This window comes from Quercus lobata, chromosome 11 (assembly GCF_001633185.2).
Source record: "Quercus lobata isolate SW786 chromosome 11, ValleyOak3.0 Primary Assembly, whole genome shotgun sequence".
In the NCBI taxonomy this organism is placed as follows: Eukaryota; Viridiplantae; Streptophyta; class Magnoliopsida; order Fagales; family Fagaceae; genus Quercus; species Quercus lobata.
In genome coordinates, this window is record NC_044914.1 from 46,670,101 (window position 1) to 46,692,144 (window position 22,044).

General features: G+C 35.1%; 1 protein-coding gene across 1 annotated transcript; it reads right to left on the bottom strand.

The window, feature by feature from the left end:
* Positions 1-489: 489 nt before the first annotated feature.
* Positions 490-12,886, bottom strand: LOC115966991 (probable terpene synthase 9). The gene is made up of 6 exons (XM_031086111.1): positions 12,581-12,886; positions 12,229-12,475; positions 8,265-8,637; positions 7,961-8,179; positions 7,670-7,808; positions 490-1,035 (listed from the first exon to the last, which is right to left on the bottom strand). Exons 1-6 carry the CDS (start codon positions 12,821-12,823, stop codon positions 490-492), a joined length of 1,767 nt encoding a protein of 588 aa, XP_030941971.1. The 5' UTR covers positions 12,824-12,886.
* Between the last annotated feature and the right edge of the window lie 9,158 nt (positions 12,887-22,044).

Genomic DNA, 22,044 nt, shown 5'->3' on the forward strand with positions numbered 1-22,044 from the left:
AAACAATCACTGCTGGCCTTGGAATGTACTTTTTTGTAATTAAGGTACAATACACTCCAGGTTGTTATATGGAAGTTGTGATATTACAGTTTGTATGGAACAATATTTGTCCAAACTAGATTATATGGAAGTTTATTTATTGCTACTACAAATTGTGTCCAAGTATATTATTTTTATTGTGGAATGATATGCACAACCAAATTATATGAAAGTTTATTTATTGCTACTACAAATTGTGTCCAAGTATATTTTTCTAATAGAGTGTATGAGAAGTTTTTATTGTGGAATGGTTGTTATGGTATGCACAGCCAAATTGATAATTGACCATTACTTCTTCCATTGAATGATTGTTATGATATGCACAAAATACTCAATAATTGACCAATTCTTCATTCATTGACACATCAAAACATTACATCAATAGGCTAGTGCTATTACAATGCAAATTCATTAACACCATTGTCATAACTATCTCTACTAACCAATTAACTACTTCAGGGGCAACAATCTAGGTCTCTTCACTCCAGAGAACTCAATTGAGCCAAAACACAACAACATAACAATAACAAAAAAGATCCATGACAAAATGCATGTAGACTTCCACATTCTTTGCTTCTCTTCAGCAAGAATGGCTTTTTCCTTAACTTTTGCACAGACAGCTCGAGCCTTTCTCTCCCTCTCCTTGGCTTTGGCTTCCTCTTCAAGAGCCTTTTCTGCCATTTGCCTAGCTTCTTCTGCCATTTCCAGAGCTGTCCTTTCCCTCTCATTTGCAAGTTGGAGAGCAGTCTGAAGCCTAGACATCTTCTCTAGAGCCAAAGGTGCAGCTTCATTCCCATGAGGCCAGGTTGGGTTATCAATCCAAATAAAGAAAGGACACTTAGGACCAACCTTATAACGGCTACAACCCAAGAACCTCCTCCCAAAATTGTGCAAACTCAAACTTGTTCTCAAAACACAAGTCTGCTCATTGCACATATGTCCACATGAACCCGAGAAATTACCACTTGATAAAGACATCTCAACATAACACGATTCCTGGATTTAGACTTTCACACAGTAAGTTCACACTTGAACAAAATCTGAAACCCTAAATCAGGAACAGACCCAAATGCAGATGAAAAAACATCACACATACCTTGCCCAGGTTCGATGATGCAAAACAAGTGCTTTTTCCCTCTCCACACGCTCCAAACCGCGAAGAACAAGCCTGATTGCACCTTGGGTGTCTCTCTCGAAAAGTGTTTGAGTTTTGGGGGTTTTGATTCGCGTTATGTTCTGTTTTGGGGTTAAAAGGTGTTTTTGTAACGGCAGAGACCGAGGTGGGTTACGGAGAGTGACGGAAACACACCTCAGGTGGGTTAAGTGATACTTTTTAAACCACGGGTAGGCAAAGTGATTTTCGCCCAAACCACAGGTGGGTTATGTGTAATTATCCCCTTTTTTTTTTTCCAAAGGTACAGTTACAAGATAGGGCCAGACCGCATTCAGGGGCGTAGCCAAAAATTTGTACTTGGGGGGCTAAATTGCAATATTGATAGAAAAATCATAATTCATAAATTTATATATACAAAATTATCAACTTTGATATATTGTCATATTCTTTAATATTAATGGAAGTACAAAAGGTAGTCTATTTTACCATACACAAATACAAAAATTTGCATACTATTATTTTAAGCACCATCAACCCATCATTATTCATAATATTGAAAATTTTCTTATTTTTTAATGAATTATTGAGCTCCTAATTTCAAATTAAAAAAAAAAATGACGATATGGAAAGAGATATAATATATTATCATATAGGAATACAACAAATTGAACAACTTAATAAACAAAGCATATTCATAAAACTAAATGACCATTATCATATATATAAAAAGCATAAATCTAAATGCCCATATGATGTTGAAAAAACAAACAAACCTGAAATATTGAGACACAAGAAGAAGCTGGAACTGAAAGCAAATATGGATAGTTTTTTTTAGATGAAAGGGGTTTACTTGATTTCTACCATTGTTGAGAGGAGAGTTAATGTGTTTAGAGCAATCAGCAATGAGAGGAAAGAAACATGGTGCAGTGTGGGCTTGTATCAGCAGGAGAAAAAGTAGCAGTGATAACTTCTATTTTCTTTGAGAATCCTGCAGGTGGCTTCTTGAGATTGAGAATGATGGAAAAAATCTATTGGATATTTAGATTGACAACAAATCATTTGGACAATTGAGAGAGCTAACTAGTATTTTATCTGAGGACTTTGGGTTTTCTATTGGACTAAGTAGAGATAGGGAGCCATAGCCTTTTACTTATTTTTTGCTATCAGACTCATAGCCTAACAGTAGAAGAAATCAAAATTTTGGGGGGGCCAAGGGACAACGTAGCTTCGCCCTTGACCGCATTGATCATACCCACACAATGGCTTTTAGAGATTAACTTAGAGTATGTTTGGTAATTGTTTTTTCCTCTTATTTTCTTTTTCCAAAAATAATTTTATATTTTTGAGACTAAAAAGCTTTTTTGGTAATCTAAAATAGATAAAAAAAAAAAAAAACAAAAACTGTTCTCAAAACTCTATTTATGAAAGAAATTGAAAACATGTAAAAGACTGTTTTCAGTTTCTATTTATTTATTTATTTTTATACAAGATAAAATTTATACTATTAATCTAAGTGTATATATGTGTGAAGCTCCTTCCTGAAAACTTGAACTCCGGCTCTTGCCCCAATATCCTACAAGCACTTATACTTGTGGAGTGATCATCGCACTAAGGGTGCGCGTTGGTAGTTTTTAATTTTCAAAAGTCAAATTAAAATATGCATTTAATTTAATGAATCTAATTCATTTAATGAGTTATCATTAGAGTTCAAATCTTAGTAATAACATATTTTAGTATTTCTTTTTTTTTTTCTTCAAAAAACATTTTTTTTTTTAATTTCAACTAACCAAACATGTTTTTGATTTCAAAAGTATAAGAAAATTGTTTTTTTTTTTTTTCATTATATTCTCAAAAACAAGTTTTTGAAAATAGAAAACAAAAACTGTTACTAAATATAACCTTAATTTTTTAACATTTTTTTAGTTAGATAGGGAGGACTTCATTGTTTATTTAATAATAAATATAGTGAGACAAAAAAAAATATCTTACTTCTGTCACATCTCACAATTGTTGACACAATCTAATTTGATTGAGGTATAAAAAAAGAGTTAATAATTGACTCATGAAAATGATGTTATTCCAATCAATCTTTAAAATATGAGAAAAGTTGAGATTTTAAAAAATTGTACATAAAAGCTAAAAATTTAGCTTATAAATTGATGCCAAAGTCACCTAAATCTCACCAAATCCCACAACTATAAAAACCCCTCTCTAAAATCACCTGTCTTCAATACCCAGATTTGATTTTCTCATAATTTTGATCATATTCTTCACCAACTAACAAACTTCCCTTGTTTCTTCATGGTGTCTCTCTGTCTTCAGCTATAAATTAATGAGCAACCTTTTGATAATTATCTATTTAGACAGATGATTTTTTTATTTTTTTTCCCTTTGTTTTGATCAACTTATATTTCAAATTTATTTATTTTTCCATGCAGGAATAGCTAATAACTAGGCCAAGAACAACATTAAAGTTATTGTTATGATCACTTCAAGTGACAATTCTTGGGTTTTAAGTTGATCTCGTTTCTTGAAAAGATGAGTCCCATATTTTAATATTTAACTGGAACTCGACTCCTGAAAAGACAAAGATCCAGGTAGACCAAAAATTTTAAAATGGCGGCATCAACTTCAGTTAGATGAACGCATGCTTAAAGAACCCATCTCGTTAAGAGATGAGTTGGGACTAGTCTCTTGACGAGAAGAAATCCACATAGGTTATTTCCTTAAATAAGTGTTAAACAGTGCTCTTTTACTTAAGGCATATTTGGTAGACTGTAATAGGCGCTGTAATGTAATAGTTATTCTTATGGTTTAGTTATTTTTTAGTTTGGTTATATTTTTATTACAAGGAGTAGTCATTCCTTATGAACAGCTATTTTTCAAAATGAGGAATAACTATTCCTCTTTAAAATGTTGTATTAGATATTCCTTAGTAAGTGCAATAATTTCAAAACTTAATATATTTTCAAATAAGCAAACTTTTCAACGCACTTTATTACTATTAATAAAGATTACAATTCCTATCGTAATCCTCATTCAGTGTATCAAACGTACCCTTAGTATTTTTTTTTTTACTTGTATTATTAAGAAAAACAATGTCCAAACATTTCTCTCCAATTAAAATTTCAAAGTATTGAGAAATGGGCTTTGATCGTCTCACGCTCCTCTTATACACTATTTGTACCCAACATGCGATGTTAAATGTAGATAGTCTTAACAAATGTGAATTTCTAGCGTTTAAGTGTGGACATTATGTGTTTCTTTGTGAACAATTTATTTCAAGTAACTTATCATATATATATATATATATATATAAAGCAAAAATTATAAGAAAATTCAATTAGATCTCAAATTATATTATAATTTGTCATGTGTTACATCAAATTTTCTTAATTTTGATGCAACTATTTACTATACTATAAAAATTGAGATGTCAATTTAATTTCTTAATTTTTTTTATGCTAAATGAGTTAGGGTTTGTTTGGTTTAGATGTTTCATCACCCAATTTTTAGTTTTCATAACTTATTTTCCAAATTTTGTGGACCCCACATGAACTTGTTGTGTTTGGATTAGTTGCTTAACTCAATTTTCATAACTCAATACTCAAAAAATTGAGTCTAAATTATGGAAACTGAAAACTGAAAACTATCTTTTGATTTTTCAAGTCATGAGAATTGAGTTAAAATGACAATTTTGTAAAAATAACCAACATCTGGGACCCACACGGATGAGTTGTCTCTATCAGTATTTATTAAATTCACTTTCTTTCTCGTCTCTCAAACAAATCAGAACTCTCGATCAATACAAATTAGATTTTCCTCTCTCAACATTTGGAACTTTCTTCTTTCTCTTTTTCTTTTGGCTCTTGCGACACAATCTCTCATTTCTCTTTGATCTAATCTTGGCTCAACTGGTATATCATTTCTCTATCCACAAACACAAACCCACAAAAATTTGAGACAATATTTGATTCAAGCGAGAGAGAAAAATTTGTTGAGCCAAGATTGTCTTGTGTTTGCCGTGAAATGGGTTTGTGTTTGATGATATTTGATTCAATCATGACAAACACAAACGAGAAAAAAAGATCGAATCAAGTGAGACAAGAATGAGCCGCCAGTTTTGGAGAGAGAGAAAGGTTGTTGAGCAATGGAGCCTGGGCTGTGGGTAGGAGAAAAAAGTATGAGATTTGGAGTGGGTAGAGATAAAATATGGATTATGGGTAAGTGAAAAACAATATGAGATTTGGTGAGTGTTTGGATAGGAAGTATTTGCGTTTGCGTTTTGTGTTCTGCGTTTTTTTTTCACGTGTTTCAGCTTTTTTAGGAGAAAAAATCACTGTTCACGGGACCCACGGCCACTTTATTCAGAAAAAATATTAAAAATGGGTCCCACGGTACAATTCATATACTTAAAAATTATTTTGCTACAATATTTTCAGTTTTCAATTTTAGAGTGGGATGACGATTTGAATTCAGACAAGGTGTGAAATGGGTTTTTGGAAAGAGAGCAATAAATGGGTATTAATGAAGGAAAAATTAAATAGAAAATGAAAGAAAATTGAAGCAGATGAGAATGTGGTAGCAACAATAAACCCACTATGTAGCAGATTGAAGAAGATTGGGGCCGGTGACTGCTTTGCTTTTCTTGGTTGTCTGATGGGAGAATATGGAAGAGGGGAAGAGAAAGACGCGAGTAGCAACGATAAAACCACTGTGTAGTGCTAGTGGTGAGGGCTTCACCATTTTGGCAGAAATTAAACTTAAAAGTTGAGATATGTGATCGGATTTTGTAACTAAACAAAAGGCTTTGAGATTTTGAGTAATAGTGGAGTTTGGATTATGAGCTATGAGTTTTGAGGTTAAGTTATTAGTTATGAGTATTGATTTATAAAAACTGAGTCATGTCTAAACCAAACGAGCCCTTAGAGTTTCAATTTAGTCTGGTCTTGGCGTAAAAGGTGGTTTTACAGCTCCCAATAAGGAAGTGCCATATTAGCAATTTAGAGAAAACCAAATACACCCTACCACACAAAATCATAACTTAGTTAAAACTCTAGATTCCTCTCCTTCGTCAAGCTCTCTCTCTCTCTCTCTCTCTCTCTCTCTCTCTCTCTCTCTCTCTCTCTCTCTCTCTCTCTCTCTCTCTCTCTCTCTCAGCATCATTTTCCTTCATGGCCACCACCAATCTCTCCCCCTTCTCATCCTCTCTCTCAAAACCCACCCCCCTCCCAATAACTCACCACAAACCCACTCTCCCCTCCAAAATCCTCAAAAGCCTAGGCTTCTTCCCCTTCACGCCATAGTCAAGAAGCTATCGACACCTCTAATGCCTCCAACAATGTTGTCAAAATCGAAGAAATCCATTGAAGCTAGTGTAACATCTTCAACAAATTTCTCTTACTCAATTTACAAATTTGATGTAAGTAGTTTCATATTCTTGCAAAACCCATTTACACCCTCCATCTTTACTCTTCAAAGAGTAGTAACAAGTACAACTTCAACAAATTCAGCTCTAGCTACACTAACTGTAAACACTGAAGAGTGCTTCATTCATTCAAAAAAAAAAAAAAAAAAACTCAAAAAAGAGGAGTTTCAAGAAAATCTAAAAACAAAGTGTTGATTTGTTAAAATTGAATGGTTTAGTGAAATGGGTTTTGAAAAAGGAAGAAATTATAAGAAGGAGATGACTCCTCAAGTCCGGCAGTGTCGCTAGAGGATTCCTAGCTCGACAACGTTTGTGGCTTCTTGAATCAGTGGCATGTACGGAGGAAGCTTGGGATTTTGAGAATTTGATTTTTTGAATATAGTATTCAAAAAGAGGGTTGATTGTGTGTGGTAGCGTTAATCTATTATTTGTAAAAATCTGATGTGGCAAATTACAATTGGATGCCGTAATCCATTTTGAATTTATCCTCAATGAGTTATTATGCGAGAAAATCATAAAATCAAAATTAATAAACCTTAATAAAATCACCTTCATTGATTCATTTTTTTTTATAAAATCAACTTCTTTGATTCATTTTTCTTATATTATTATTATTATTATTATTATTATTATTATTATTATTATTATTATTATTATAGAAATAGTAATTGAACAAATTAAAATTGTATCATGAATAACAATTTAAATGATTTTTTTTTCATTTGTTTCAAATAAACTTATATTTATTTTATTATTAGTAATTTTATATTTTCAAATATACAAACATTATATATAAACTTGATAAAATTTTAATACTCATTTAGTTATGCTTATTTGTACCTATATTTCATTTACATGCATGAGATTATAAGTTAGTTTGTATAATATGAGACAAAAAACTTAAAAACTAACTTATTTATAGAAAAAAAAATTAAAAGTTCAAATATTTAAAATATTACTAAACTAAAACAAAAGGAAAAAAACAAAAAAAGTTGTACTAAAGCTCACCCATTATGTGTACAAAGTGTACATATCAAAGGAGTGTGAGAGAATGTAAAACGATATTTTTCTTTGTAGAATTAGCTTACCTCTTCAATAAGATAGGTCAGAATATTCAAGCCATGATCTTTGATGACATCACCAGCCATTTCATTAGCAAAGTTAAGAATAGCAACATAGCAAATCTTCATGTATATGGGTAGGTCCTCCATTGCCTTCATTTCCCATCTGCGAAAAGAAAAGAAAAAAAACACAGATAAAAGGAACAATGTTTATCATCAAAGTGACGGTTGGGAAATTCTGAAAAGAAAAAAAAGGTGATGATTAGGAAAAAGATTAAATTAATAGTAGTATCCTTGATGATCATGTTTCTATGATACCGTTTCACTGCATCGGTGAAGCATTCAAGCTCATCTAGCAATCCATATACATCATACATGTCATCAATAGCTGTTAATATGCATACAAATTTGGTGAGGCCTATCCTGCACTTGGAGAACTGGGGCTCAAAAATGATACCCACAGCCCACATATAATTCTCCATCAGTCGGTCCCTTGAAAAAGTTAGCTTATCTTTAAAACCCAAGTCTCTCCACCACCTGATGAATCAACTTTCAAACATGTTAATCTTATTGCAAGTTTCCATGAAAGCATTTATATATGGAGCAAAGTAATTAGCCCGACCTTTCTAACTCCTTGAGTTCTTGTTGATACACGGATTGCACTAAATTGTAATCCAACTTAGCCAGCTCAAGTAAGGTCAAGTTCTTTGTATTATCTTTTTGATAGACATCAATAAAGTTCCGAGCTTCAACTCTAGGCATCCTCCAAAATAAGGGGATTTCCAGTGACTGTTTCACTTTCTTAGCTGAATTACTGTCCAATTTTTCCATTAATAAATTCAGGTTTTTGATACTAAAATCCCTGGCTTCTTCCAATATATTTTCTCCATGCATCCTAAGGTGCGAGGCTTCATACAAACTCAAAAGTCCCTCCACATCCCTGCTTAAGCTGTCTATGAATCTCCCATCTCTGCTTCTGAATCTGTCAAACACATCTGTTTACCACCATCATGCACCCAGAAATGAATTGTTAAAGTCCCTTCAAACAAAATCGAGATACACACGTATATTAAAGACCTTTCCTTCTTCATGATCCCCAAAGTGATGAGTAATAGATTACTTTACGCATTTGGCAATTGGATTGTTTTGTTTTGTTTTTTTGTTTTTGTCTTCTTCTTTTTTTTCGTTTTTTTTTTTTTTTTTTTTTGAAAATCAAATACAGCAAACAAGAGAACAAATACCTTTGAATTTTTAATTTCATTTCTTTAAATCAAATTTAATGATTTTGTCTTATTTTATCATTTTTGTCTTTCCATGTTAAATGTTTTCTTGATAAAGTCACTCCAAATATTTTTTTTAACCTATATTAGTATTTTTTGTCCGTTTGGTTAGATGAAAAAGGGAGATGGAAAATGGAGGTAGAAAAATGAGGTTGTGTGGTCTTTTTTAGCTTGACCCAGCAAAATCCATCCTTCCAAATTAGGAGGAAAAGTGGAAGAAAAAACTTATAAGACATTAAATTTACTATTTACCCATTTTAATTATAATCTTTTATATCCCCTCTTGATGCGATAAGGGTATAACAATAAATTTATTTAGATTATATTTATCCTTTTTTAGCCGACAAGGCTAATAAAGAGAACCTCAAATCAAATAAAAAGGAACTAGTGTTTTTATAGGAGTACCACAGTAATTGACTTTTGAGCATTTGTGCTTAGAAATATGTAATCTTGTTAAAAACAGATGATTGGTAGTAGAGATGTAAAGTATGGAAGTTAGATTGTATCAAATATATAAATTTTTATAATTATTTTAATGATTCTTTAACATATGTTCCAATTTACGGGAAATTATTGTGTACTCCCAGAGTACCATAAATGCGTACTCTTTTTTCTCACATGAATAGTAAGTCCCACTAATTAAATTTATGATAGGACCCACCATTCATGTGAGAGAGGGGAGTATGCAATTATGATACTCCGGAAATACTTAATAATTTTCTCCGATTCACAATACTTTCCCACTAATTTAGTTAATATTCCAAATTTAAGAACCTTGCATATATGGTTAGATTCTGGGAGAAAGCACATTATGTCTAAGGGGAGCAATGGTCCCCCCTAGAATTTCCTTTCAAAAAAAAAATTCTATTTGTATATTTAATATATTAATATTTCAAACTTTAGATTACAAAATTTATGACCCAAAACTGATAGTTTTTTAAAAAAATTCTAAAAATATACAGGTGAAATTTCCATTTTGGTCTCTACATTTTGGAGGCACTTTTAATTTGGTTCTCACTTTTTCCAAATAGTAAATTTGGTCATTTTTATTTTTAACTTGTTGTCAAGTTAGTATCTACCGATTACCTACGAAAAAAGATGCTTATGTGACAAATGATTTGCATAATTGGCACAATTAAAGCTTATGTGGCAAAAATCATAATAACACTTCTCAAAAAAAAAAAAAAAATCATAATAACAAATTTTATTTGACAATTAAAAAAATGCGACATTAGAATTTAAATGAAAAAATATATCAATTTCTCAATTTTAAAGAAAGGAAAAAAAGAATTTAAAATATGAAAGAGAAATTATGGGAAAGAGAGTTTCTCATTTCTCATATCTTCCTCTCTACAACATTTTCCATAGATCGATTATTATTGGTTAAAAATACACAGATAAATTAGGTATCTTATTCTCAATATTCCTCTCTCGTTTAAATTGCTCTCAATCTTCTTCTCTCATTTCTCATATCTTCATTTCTACAACATGTTTATTTCCTTTCTCTCTCTCTTTTGGTTTTTAGGGTTTCAGTATCGGATTTGCTTTTCTTCATTTTTAATGTTTGGTTTGTGATCTCAAATTTGAAATATAAATTTGAAGAAGTAAAATTGATCTTCTCCGACACTATAGCCACTCTTACACAATCACTCTTGCTCCAACCAACCATGTGCAATGGGGGGCTTCTCAGGAGTTAGTGGTGGTGCTGGAAAGTTAGCGTTGGGTTTGTGATGAATTTGGGTTTGAAGGTGAAGATTTTGGGGATTAGTTTGAAGTTGGGGATTTTGGCTAAAATTTGTGGAATTAATTTGATCTTTCTTGATTGTTAACATAAGATTCGTTGTGATTCAAAGTCAAATTGAAGGTTAGAAACAATTTGATATATATATATATGTGTGTGTGTGTGTGTGTGTGTGTGTGTGTTAATATACTTTTGTTGAACTAGATTATGTTTGGTTACCAAGAAATTTCAAAAAAATAAATAAAAACGAAATTATGTTTGGTTAAATTTTTTTTTAAGAAAATTGAAAGAAAAAAAATAAAGAAATGGAAAAAAAAATGGTAAACAAAAGAAAATATTTTTAAAATTTGATGTGACATTTTTTTTGTCATCTTCATTAATGTATTAAGTAAAATTTACACACGTCAACATCTCATTTAATATTTTAATATTAGGCATGCCAACAATGCAAATTGTTGGCCAAATAGGCATTTTTTGTTAGTGAGTAGATAATAGGGACTAACTTGACAACAAATTAAAAATAATAAGACCAAATTAATTGTTTGGAAAAAGTGAGAACCAAATTGAAAGTGAACCCAAAGTGGTAATTTCTCCAAAAATAAAGTGGTGACTTGACCCATAAGTGTTTGGTATTACAATTTACTTCTTTGATGTTTAGAATCCAATGTTAGAGTGTTATCATTGGTGGTGCTAAAGAGCCAAATTTTTATTTTTAGCACCACAAACAACAAACACTAAGCTACATCAATGGTGTTACTGTTAAAAAATTTAACAAACTTGCTACAGAAGACTGTCATTGTTCATAGTCTACTGTAGCAACAAAGTTGTAAATATATATAAATATATATATATATATATATATATATATTCGGTGAGTTCCTTTCTTTCATTATTATATATTTTCTCTCTCTTCTTTGGCCAATCCTCTCATCTTCATCTTCACCTTCACCCCAATCTCTCCTCTCTTCTCTCTCCAGTGGTTTTGGCAGTGGGTGTCGATTTGGTGGTTTGTGATTGTGGATGGTAGTGGGTGGTTCTTCGCTGGTTTTTTTTGGTTCTTCCTCGAGGGTTTCTTCTTCACTAGTTTTGTGGTGGTTGTGCCGTGATGGTGGCTATGGGTTGAAGAGGGGGAGAAGATAGAGAGACAGAGAAGAAGAGAGAGAGAAAATAATAAATAAATGAATAGTGTTTAGTTTTGTTGTGAAAAATAAGAGTATTGATGTATGGTAAGTTGTGAAAAGTAAGTTAATTAAAATAAATAACATGGTTTTTTTTAGGCACTAAAAACTAAATTTTTTAGCTCAATCAATGCTAATATTCTTAGAAATTTGCCACTTTGAATTTTGAGTGATGTCACACTATCTGTATCCACTTAAAGGATTGTTGTTTGCTTTTTATTTTTATTTTCATTTTAGTACAACAAAATATTGGCCATTTAGTGATAAATACTTTGACTTTCAATTTTCTAGGGTCTTTATAATTTACCCAAAAATTTTCATGTTTTGGCCCCAACAAATCCTCACTCCTTATTCCCTAGTTACATGAATGATGGTATGTAATATCACCTGAGCTAACTGGGAAACCACGTTCTCTTAGAATCCGAAAATGCAATGCGGCTGTGTAAAGATCGCTAGTAACATCTGGACGTTGAAATTTCAAAACCTCTTCTATCTCTTGCTCAAAGTGGTAAGACACTCCTAGCCGCTGCATTGAATCTATAAGCCTCAGTAAGACACTTTTGTCTTTTGTGGATGTCAACAAAGTTTTAACGTCTTGCTTCAACCCCTCAAGCCGAGTGGCATGGATCTCATACTGCAACACAACACAGCCAAATATTCATTATAGTAAATATAAATAATTACTGCATATATGTGTCATAATAAATGTGGAAAAGTGTTATATAGTAAGTGGACTTACTGAGTAGGGAGTGGTAAAGGACTCAATGAGTTTCTGATCCCAAATACTTGGGTGATAATTAGCTGACCGTCGTTGATTCACTTGTGTTTCATCGAACTTTGCTGAGACGATAACGAAGGAGGGTAATACTGATAGGCATTGCTTGCCTCTTTTCGTATGTTTCCTTGTTAGTGCAGTTGCATTTCTTTGGTGATTTAATGTAGCAAGACATGAGGGAAAGGAATAAGGAATTCGTAGTTCCATCAAGAAGACTCAAGAGGGTGTTTCTTTTTTACTTCTTTGGGGGGAAGAGAGGGCTTTGCTTCCTTGAAATTGAACAGATGATGGATTATATAAAGAAAACTTCAGGGAGAGCACCCTTCATATAAAGACAGATTTTTTTTTTTTTTTTTTTTTTTTTGATTGGCATCAAGGGTTCAGGACTTTGTCCCGACTAATTTTGGGGGTGCTTTTGTCTTAAATGAGTTAGGCAACCGCTTAAAGCTCCTAAATCGAGAAAGGCTTTTAAATTCTAACCAATTAGATTAGTTTTTTTATTAAAAAACAAAAAGATTAATTCTATAAAATCTATTCAAAGAACTAAAAACAAGGATAATATACATGTTTGGTCTTTAACCTTTGGGTTGAATGTCAATTTGATTCCTAACTTTTTAAATGTGTTAAATTAGTCCCTAATTTTTTGGTACTGTGAAAAAATAGTTCTTGTCATTAAGTGATAGATGAAAAATGATGACGTGGCTAATGGCTAAAATAAAATATTATTTTTATACAACTTAGGATGCCATGTGTACAAAGATTAAAAAAAATATATAAAAACAAAAAAGAAAATAAACTGTAGTTGCACGATTTTGCTGGCCCAAACCCTATTGATCAGGCCTTGACCCAAGGCGCAACCCACAATAAATATTTGTAGAGGATGGGTCAAAGAACTTAGCCTCAGTGAGCTTACTCGGTCTGTTGCATGGACAATATTGTTGCAAGAACAAGAACACAAGAATGGACATCTAACAGAAAATTCTATTTCTTCAGTTCCGAATACATTTCTCCCCCCCTCTTTGGGGGATTCTATTACATTATATAGCTCTCTCCTTCTTATCTGAACCTTACACTTGTTGATCATCTAAGCCTCTACTTGAACACCTGTCCCATCAGACACCTCTATCACTCCCCTGTGAGTTGTAGTGGCCAAGGTAGTACTGTTCAGGGGTCTTTTCCTCATTAATGCGGCCAAGAGGGTGGTTATGGCACATTTAATGTGGTGGTGGCAGCTTTCCATGAGATATTTTGGGTTTTATTCTTTTAATATGCTGGGAGGATGAACTGCAATGGTTGGGGCGGGATCTTTGATCGGACTTCGTATTGTCCGAGGAGGAGTTACTCCTCGGACAGCTTTCTTTTACCTCAATTGGGCATGAATAATGCTTTATCTGTGACTTCTCCTTGGACGGGATGCTTCTCGGACGGGCCTGTGGTTTGGACTAGCCCATTATTTTGGGTCAGGCCCCACATAAACCAACCAGGAAGTGCATAAAGAAGGATTGAAAAAAAAAAGATTCAACCAAAAAAAAAAAAAATACAAATTTCTATACACATATTCAATGCTTTTAACAAAATATATATAATTTCTATACACAGATCATCAAAATGAAAATTTTCTACCTAGGTCTAGCACTCAGACTTAGATGGACATAGTCTCCTTCTGGATCATCTTCGCCATCTATCAAATCATTGTCAACGGCTGCCCTCCTCTGCTGCAACCAAATTTATACCCAACCCAACAGTCCTTTGAAACTCTCATCGAATATGTAGTTTTGTTTAAACAAGAACCATTAGACAAAGAGTTCAAACTTGAGAATTAATTTCTCAAAAATAGTTGAACTCAACGTCATGGATGATGGAACTACTTGCTGAGGACATTTACTTTTTGTGAGATATGTGAGTATGGGTTAAGTGAGATGCGAATCTAAAGCAAAATAGTTCGGGTGTAGTTTTTTCCTCCCTAGAAATCCCTTCATTTTGTTTTGTTTTTGTTTTTTTTTTTAAAATTTGGAAATCGGAAAAAACTACAGTGGTAGATTGTAAATCTGACAAAATTCGACTTGTTTTTTTAATTGAACTTTAAGTTTTTATTTTTATTTTTTAGGCTATGCAGTAGTATACATGGCATCTTAGGTGGCGTGAAAATAATTTTGTATTTTCACTGTTAGCTACATCAAAATTTTTCATCTATCACTTAACGACATAGACCATTTTAACACAGTATTATAAGATTAGAAACCAAATTGACACATTTAAAAAATTAAGGACTAAATTGACATTCAGTATAAAAGTTAAGGACTAAATATAAAAAACAAAAAGGTTAATTCTATAATATGTATTAATTAAACTCCAAATTATACCCAATGCACAAGGAACAAAAATTGTCAAAGAAGAGAAAATGGGAAAGAAGGGCTCCATTTAGGAGTAATAAATTATACCGAAAAGATTAACATTAATTAAAAAAATATTATAAAAAATTGAAAATATTACTTCTCTTTGTGACCTCTCTCTACCAAAAAAAAAAAACTCCAAACTTTTTTTTTTTTTTTGGACAATATTGTTGGAACAAATTGCTTTTCTTTTAGTGAGAGTTTTGGGATTGCTTATTCTTGCGTTTTCAGTTCCACGTTTTGTTTTTTTTTTTTTTTCTTTTTTTGTCTGTGCATGTGAACAGTAACTTCACATGGGTTTACTGTTCATGTACTGTTTACTTACTGTTCATTCATTAAAAATATTAAAAATGAGTCCTACAATATTATTCACACATTTAAAAATTATTTTACTACAGTACTTTCAGTTTTTAGTTTTCAGTTTTAGCAACAATAAGCTCAATCTAAACGGACCTTTAATCTTTCTTTGTATTTATTGATTCTGCTATGCATCGGATTCTCCGTTCCAGCCATTCTCTTCAGGTTTGAGGTTTGCCTTGAAAAAATTTGTCACTGTTGCGTTTGTCACTCTAATTTTAACTTGTTTGATTGTTTCTATTTGTGTTGGGTCCAATCACTGTCGTACTTCTTCTTTATGAACATTCGTTGAGTTGCCGTATAAATTAACTCTTACGGTGTCGGCAACACAACAATTATTCAAAAAGACGTTCCACGCCACTCAATTTGAGGGGTTTGATTTGAAGCAAGACGTTGAAAATTTGCTGACATCCCACAAAAGGCCAAAGTGTACTTCTTACTGAGAAGTGGTTATGAAATTTCAGCATCGTGATGTTAATAGCGATCTTTATACAACTGTGTATTGCAATTTCTTTTCTTTTTCTTTTTTTGGGTAGAAAGGATACGGATAGTAAAAACTAGAAAGAAATAGTGTCAATCGTATTAGAGCATCAACATCAGAGAATTCTATCCTATTCTATTTTACCAGGTCAAAATAGCCAATTGGCCCTAAAATTGTAAGTATATAGTTAGTAGGCTCCGTTTACAAACATTATAACTTACTAGCATCTCGAGTCTTAAAGGCTCGATTTTGGCTTTCAAAATCGAGTCTTTGAGGCTCGGTTTGTATGCTTGGATCAGCTCTGATGTGGCAGAGTTGTCACTTGACATTCACATGGAAATCGAGTCTCTAAGACTCGATTTCTAACCCCTATAAATAGGACCAACTCAGACCAAACACCAGAGCATTAGAGGAAAAACCCAGAGAAAAAAAGAAAAGAAAAGAAAAGAAAACCAGAAATAGAAAGAGAGAGAAGATCAAGATCGGAGACCCAGGCGCGCGCGGCATGACCAGAAACTGACCAGCAACCCAGGCTCGCGCGAGCCCCAGGCCGGAGCGAGCCACTGGCCACGCGCGACGCTGGCCAGCGCGAGCCCCAGGCCGCGCTGGTGAGGTTCTCTCTTTCTCTCCCTCTGATCTGATCTGAGTAGCGGTGAGTTTCTCTTTCTCTCCCTCTGATCTGATCTGATTTGCGTAGAGGTGAAGTTTCTTAAATTTGTTTTGGGTATTTCGGCATGTACAGACTTAGAATTTTTTTAAAAAAATTTGGGTTATAAATCGAGTCTTAGAGACTCGATTTCTAGGTGGACACTAACGTGAAAAAAATGCCACATCAGAACTGATATAAGCATACAAATCGAGCCTCAAAGACTCGATTTATAGTCCCAAAATCGAGTCTTTGAGACTCGAGATGCTAATAACTTATAATGTTTGTAAACAGAGCCTACTAACTATATACTTACGATTTTAGGGCCAGTTGGCCATTTTGGCCATTTTACCATCTCAAAAAGTCACTTTATTACTTATACCATACCATTTTACAATATCTTCAGCATCCCAAAATTCTATTTTTATTAAAATATTATTTTTTAATCTTTCTTTATTATTTCTTTTCAATCGTCACTTTTTTTCAGACTTTGGCATGAATCAATTTTCCTGGGCTTTCCAACAATATTTTTTTTCCTCAGTCTCCCTCAACCTCTAGCATCGGTTCAACGCATAGAGCCACACACACAGACCCATGATACACCGATCAACCTATCCATACCCATCGCCACACACACACACACACACAAACACAAACCATCAACAAAGCCACATACACATAAACCATCAGACCAGTTGGAGCCCACAACGGCCACCACACCTATCACCCAAGCCATCGGTCAACAAACCCAAGCCACCGATCAGAAACCCATGCCGCCGATTTGAAACCCAACCAATTTGAAACCCACCGGAGCAAACCCATTCAAAAAAAATCATCACCGGAGCCACCATCGGAGCTACCGATGATCAACCCAACCAATCCACCCACCGATCAACAAATCCACCGTTTCAAACCCACCATCAACTGATCACAGCCCACCGATCCAAACCCAGCTCGTCAATCTACGATGAGAGATGAGAGAGAGGCCGTGTGAAACACCGAACCCAACCTCGTCAGACCCAAACACTAGCGATCTCCGACGACCAACAACCCACTTCAGCCACAACCCACTTCAGCCGCAACCCAACCACAACCCAAACATCGGACCCAACCATGACCCAAACATCGGACCCAACCACGACCCACAACCCCTTTAAGCACTGGTCACAGCAAAAATAAAAAAAAAAAAACAAAAAAAAAACAACCACCATAGTGACCCACGCCAAAAACCACAACCACCACAGTGACCCACGCCATCACCCATGCCAAAAAAAAAAAAAAAAAAAGCAACCACAGAACCGCCGGATCGTAACCCACCCGAAAAAATAAGCCACTGTGATGAGAGCAGATGGAGAATGGTGTTTGGGTCTGAAGAGAGGAGAGAGCAGATGGAGAAACAGAGAAGGAAGAGAGAGAGAGAGAAGAGAATTGAAATAATGAGATGAGAGAGAAATTTTGGAAGTGAATAAAATATATATATTTTTTAGAATACTGCTACAGTACAATTCTAAAGTTAGAATTGTACTGTAGCACTATTGCAAAAAAATTTGCATAGTTGGGTTTACTATTCTCTGATGCAAAGTATTTTAAGACTTAAAATGCCAAATTGTCCTTAGATATGGCTTTATCATTTTCCACACCTTTTCCATTATCATCATAACCCATCCTCTCATCTTAAACTTAGCCTTCTTACCTAGTCCCACCCATGGAGGTCTTTGACCTCGTCACTCGAACCAAAGATATATCCTGTCAATTCACCAGATTAGAGCTCCCTCCAAGACAAACCCTTACAAAAAATACCAGCCTTATACTCCTAGCTAAGCTTCTCACTACCAAATCAATCAACCTCAACATTGTCAAACAAATCACCTTTGAGGCCTGGAAACCTTCTTTTCCTCTAGATGTTAAACATTTAAGCAAAGACGTGTTCATGTTTACTTTTCAACATGAGGTAGATATGAACAAAGCCTACCAAAAGAGACCGTGGTCAATTTGGGGTGGCCACCTCATCCTAAAGAAATGGCTTCTAGACCTAACATGGCAAGAGATTGATTTTTCAACATCCCTAGTCTAGGCACAGGTCCACAATCTCCCTTTTCTCTGGAGGATGAAAGAAAACCTCCTCAAAATAGGCTAAAAAATTGGAGAAGTTGCTGAAGTAGATTTCATCGGTGACAACAAAGGTACTTGGAAGAAATTCATCAGGATAAGAGTCGAGGTCCCCATTACCAATCCTCTCATCCTCGGTTTTTTTTTTTTGCCTCGCCAAAACAAGAACGATCTTTGGATTGGAATAGAATATAAGAAACTGGTAGACGTCTGTTACAATTGTGGCAAGATCGGACATGAGCTAAAAGAATGCCGCTTGGAAACTTTCCAACTACTCAGAATTTCAGGAACTCCCTTCAATGCTTCAGGTCCTTGGCTTAGAGCAGAGAATGAGGATGGTCCTTAGGGGCTAGAACCGGGACACATAGCTGCCTTGTAAGGTTGAATTTATTCAACCATCTGATTGGCTTTATTCCGTGCCAAATTTTCTTGTAATTCAGCATTTAGTAACCCTGTATTTAGGTGGGTTTGATGTAAGGGTAGTGAGTGAGATAGAGTGAAGATTGCTCAAGAGTGTGCAAGAAAACAGAGACTCGCGGCTGGGACTCGCGGGTGACTCGCGGCTGCAAGCCGCCAGAAGCAGCACACGTGCCAAGCATGCTGGAAGATGAACAGTCATGCTAGCTGGAGCACTACAGGACAAAACAGGACAACTGGCCATACGGTTATCTTGCGACTGGATCTCGCGACTTGGTCAAGCCGCGAGGTCAAGCCGTGAACCACCCCTGTTTTGTAAAAACCTGACGTTTCACATTCCTCTCCCACTCCAGTATAAATACCCCTTTTACCCACGATTGAAAGAGAGCTTCCAGAGAGAATTTTGAGAGAGAAACCCTAAAGAAAAACAAGATTGATTCACCCACAATCTATACCTTAGAGTCTCTTCAAATTCCTCAACTCTCTTCGTCTCCATTGTCAAATCCTTAAAAGGCATTGTACCAAACCTGGTTCTCACCATCATCATCACTGTGAGACAGTTGTTTGGATTTCTGGGAAGCAGTTAGGAAGGAACCAATCTTCATTGGTTGATGCTATGGTCTAGTAGCGGAATCCGGGAAGTTAGAAAAGAAAAAGGTTCGGCGCAACCTCGTTGGAGCAAGAAGCTTGGAGGGCTTAGGTGCACTGGGTAGATTAGGCTTGGAGGGTCTATTGCTGTCCTTGTATCCCAACTGTATTTTCTAGTGGATTGTTTACCGCTTGGAGGGCGGCGGAAAGGTTTTACGCCGAGGGCTTCGGTTTCCTCTTCGATAACACATCGCGTGTTGTCTTTGTGTTTGCATCTTCCTTCCTCTCTATCTTTGCCTTTTTATTATCTGCTGTGGATTTTAATTTGTTATGGCTTAGATAGTATTTAATCAATTCCATACTATAGTTTATGTTAAGTTTCCGCACACTAGTTGTTTGACATATTGCTTGAATTGGTTAAGTTGTAATTTGGGGGTCTAAACGTTCAAAGGTGTTTATACACATTTTTTTGAACTTTCATTTGGTATCAGAGCAGGTACACTGATATTGGTTTCATTACCATTGTGTGATCCTTGACTCCCTTTTGAGATGGATAGGTCTCAATCCCTAAATGCACCTCCATATTTTGATGGTAGTAATTATGCTTTTTGGAAGGTTCACATGAGAGCTTTTCTATGTTTTATTGATGAATTTGTTTGGGATGCTGTTGAGACTGGTTGGACCAGACCTGAGGCAGCCAAATCCACTTGGGATAAGGCAGCACTTGCTGCATCCAATGCTAACAGTAAAGCACTCAATGCTATTTTCTGTGGTGTGTCTCCAGATGAATTTCACAGGATTTCTCACATTACCATTGCCAAAGAAGCATGGGAGATTTTGGAAACCACCTATGAAGGCACGAAGAAAGTGAAGGACACCAAGTTACAAATGCTGACCACCCGGTTTGAGGAGCTCAAAATGAGTGAGGATGAGTCTTTTGACTCTTTCTATGGGAAGTTAAATGAGGTGGTTGTCAATAAGTTCAACTTGGGGGAGAAAACGGAGGATTCAAAGATTGTAAGGAAGATCCTTCGATCATTGCCGGAAAGTTTTTGTGCTAAAGTGACAGCGATTGAAGAGAGCAAGGACCTTGATGACATCAAAGTACAGGAGCTGGTTAATTCTCTGCAGACTTATGAGATGTCGTTGCCCAATCAACGGAAGAGTAAATCTCTTGCTCTAAAGACCATTAATGAGAAGGTGGATGATCAAGACTCATCGGGAGAAGATGTGGTTGACAAAGATGTTGCATATCTTGTCAAAAATTTCAGAAAGTTTTTGAAATTCAAAAATAATGGCAAATTTGATGATAAAAGAAAATTCCAAAGTTCTGGAAGGGAGAAAAGGGATTTCAAAAAGAAAGATGGAAAAGAATCCCAACCCACACAAGGTGTCACTTGTTTCGAATGTAACGGGCATGGACACTTTAAGAAGGAATGTCCGAATTATTTGAAATCGAAAGGTAAAGTGTATGCCATGACATTGAGTGACTCGGATTCATCTGACTCAGAATCAGAAGAAAGCTGTGATGGAGAGGGGAACTATTTAGCTTTTATGACTATTGCTCATGTTGAGTCTTCTGATGAGTTGAATCTGCTTGTACAAGACCTTGGAGAACATAGTGATGATGAATCACTAGGAATTGTTGAAGAATCAGATGCTGAAGAAGATGAAAACACAGCAAATCTTCAAGAGAATTATAACATACTCTTGGAGAAGTCGGGTGAGTACACAAGGGTGGCCAAGGCTGCTGTGAGAAAAATGAAGAAGGCTGAGGAGGACTACAAAAGTCTCCTAATCCGATATAGGGAGGCCAAATGTGAGATAGAAACACTGAATGGTGAGCTGTCCGAAACTTACACAAAAGTGAGATTTCTTGAGAATGAGGTTGTGCAAGCAAATGCTAAAATAGAGAGGGTCACTACCAAGAAGCTAGATGATGTTATCTCATCTCAAAAGAGCTTTTTAGACAAATTCGGATTGGGATATACCGGAGGAAGTGGTTCATCTGGAAATGTCACTAAAGAAGTGAAGTTTGTAAAGGCCAAAGATCCAGTTGTAGCTGACCCTACTGATGAGAAGCTCGAGGTGGAGGAGAAGAAGAATGTGGTGAACCAACGGATGCTGAATCCCCGTAATCAATCTGTGGGCAGGTCTGAATCTCGTGCCAAGTCTCGCCCACGACCACAAAGAGGTCCTAGAGCGACTTATGTGTGTCATTATTGCGGACTTCAAGGGTATACTCAACCAAATTGCCAAAAGCTGAGAGCAAAGAACAGTGCAACTCCTCAAAGGTCAGGAGGACCTAGAAATGATAGAAGAATTTGGGCTGGAGATCAATCTAGAGATCAGAATGGTAATCCCGGAATGATGAATGTGATGAAGATGATTGGTGCATTCACCAACTGCTTGGAAAGCTTCTCACGAAGGTTTGAAA

Excerpts from the sequence above, each read along its gene's own strand:
- LOC115966991 (XM_031086111.1), bottom strand. The coding sequence starts at position 12,823 with ATGGAACTACGAATTCCTTATTCCTTTCCCTCATGTCTTGCTACATTA. Across the intron at positions 8,180-8,264 it reads GAACTCAAGGAGTTAGAAAG|GTGGTGGAGAGACTTGGGTT; the intron begins GTCGGGCTAATT and ends TTGATTCATCAG. Across the intron at positions 7,809-7,960 it reads TTCACCGATGCAGTGAAACG|ATGGGAAATGAAGGCAATGG; the intron begins GTATCATAGAAA and ends TTCTTTTCGCAG.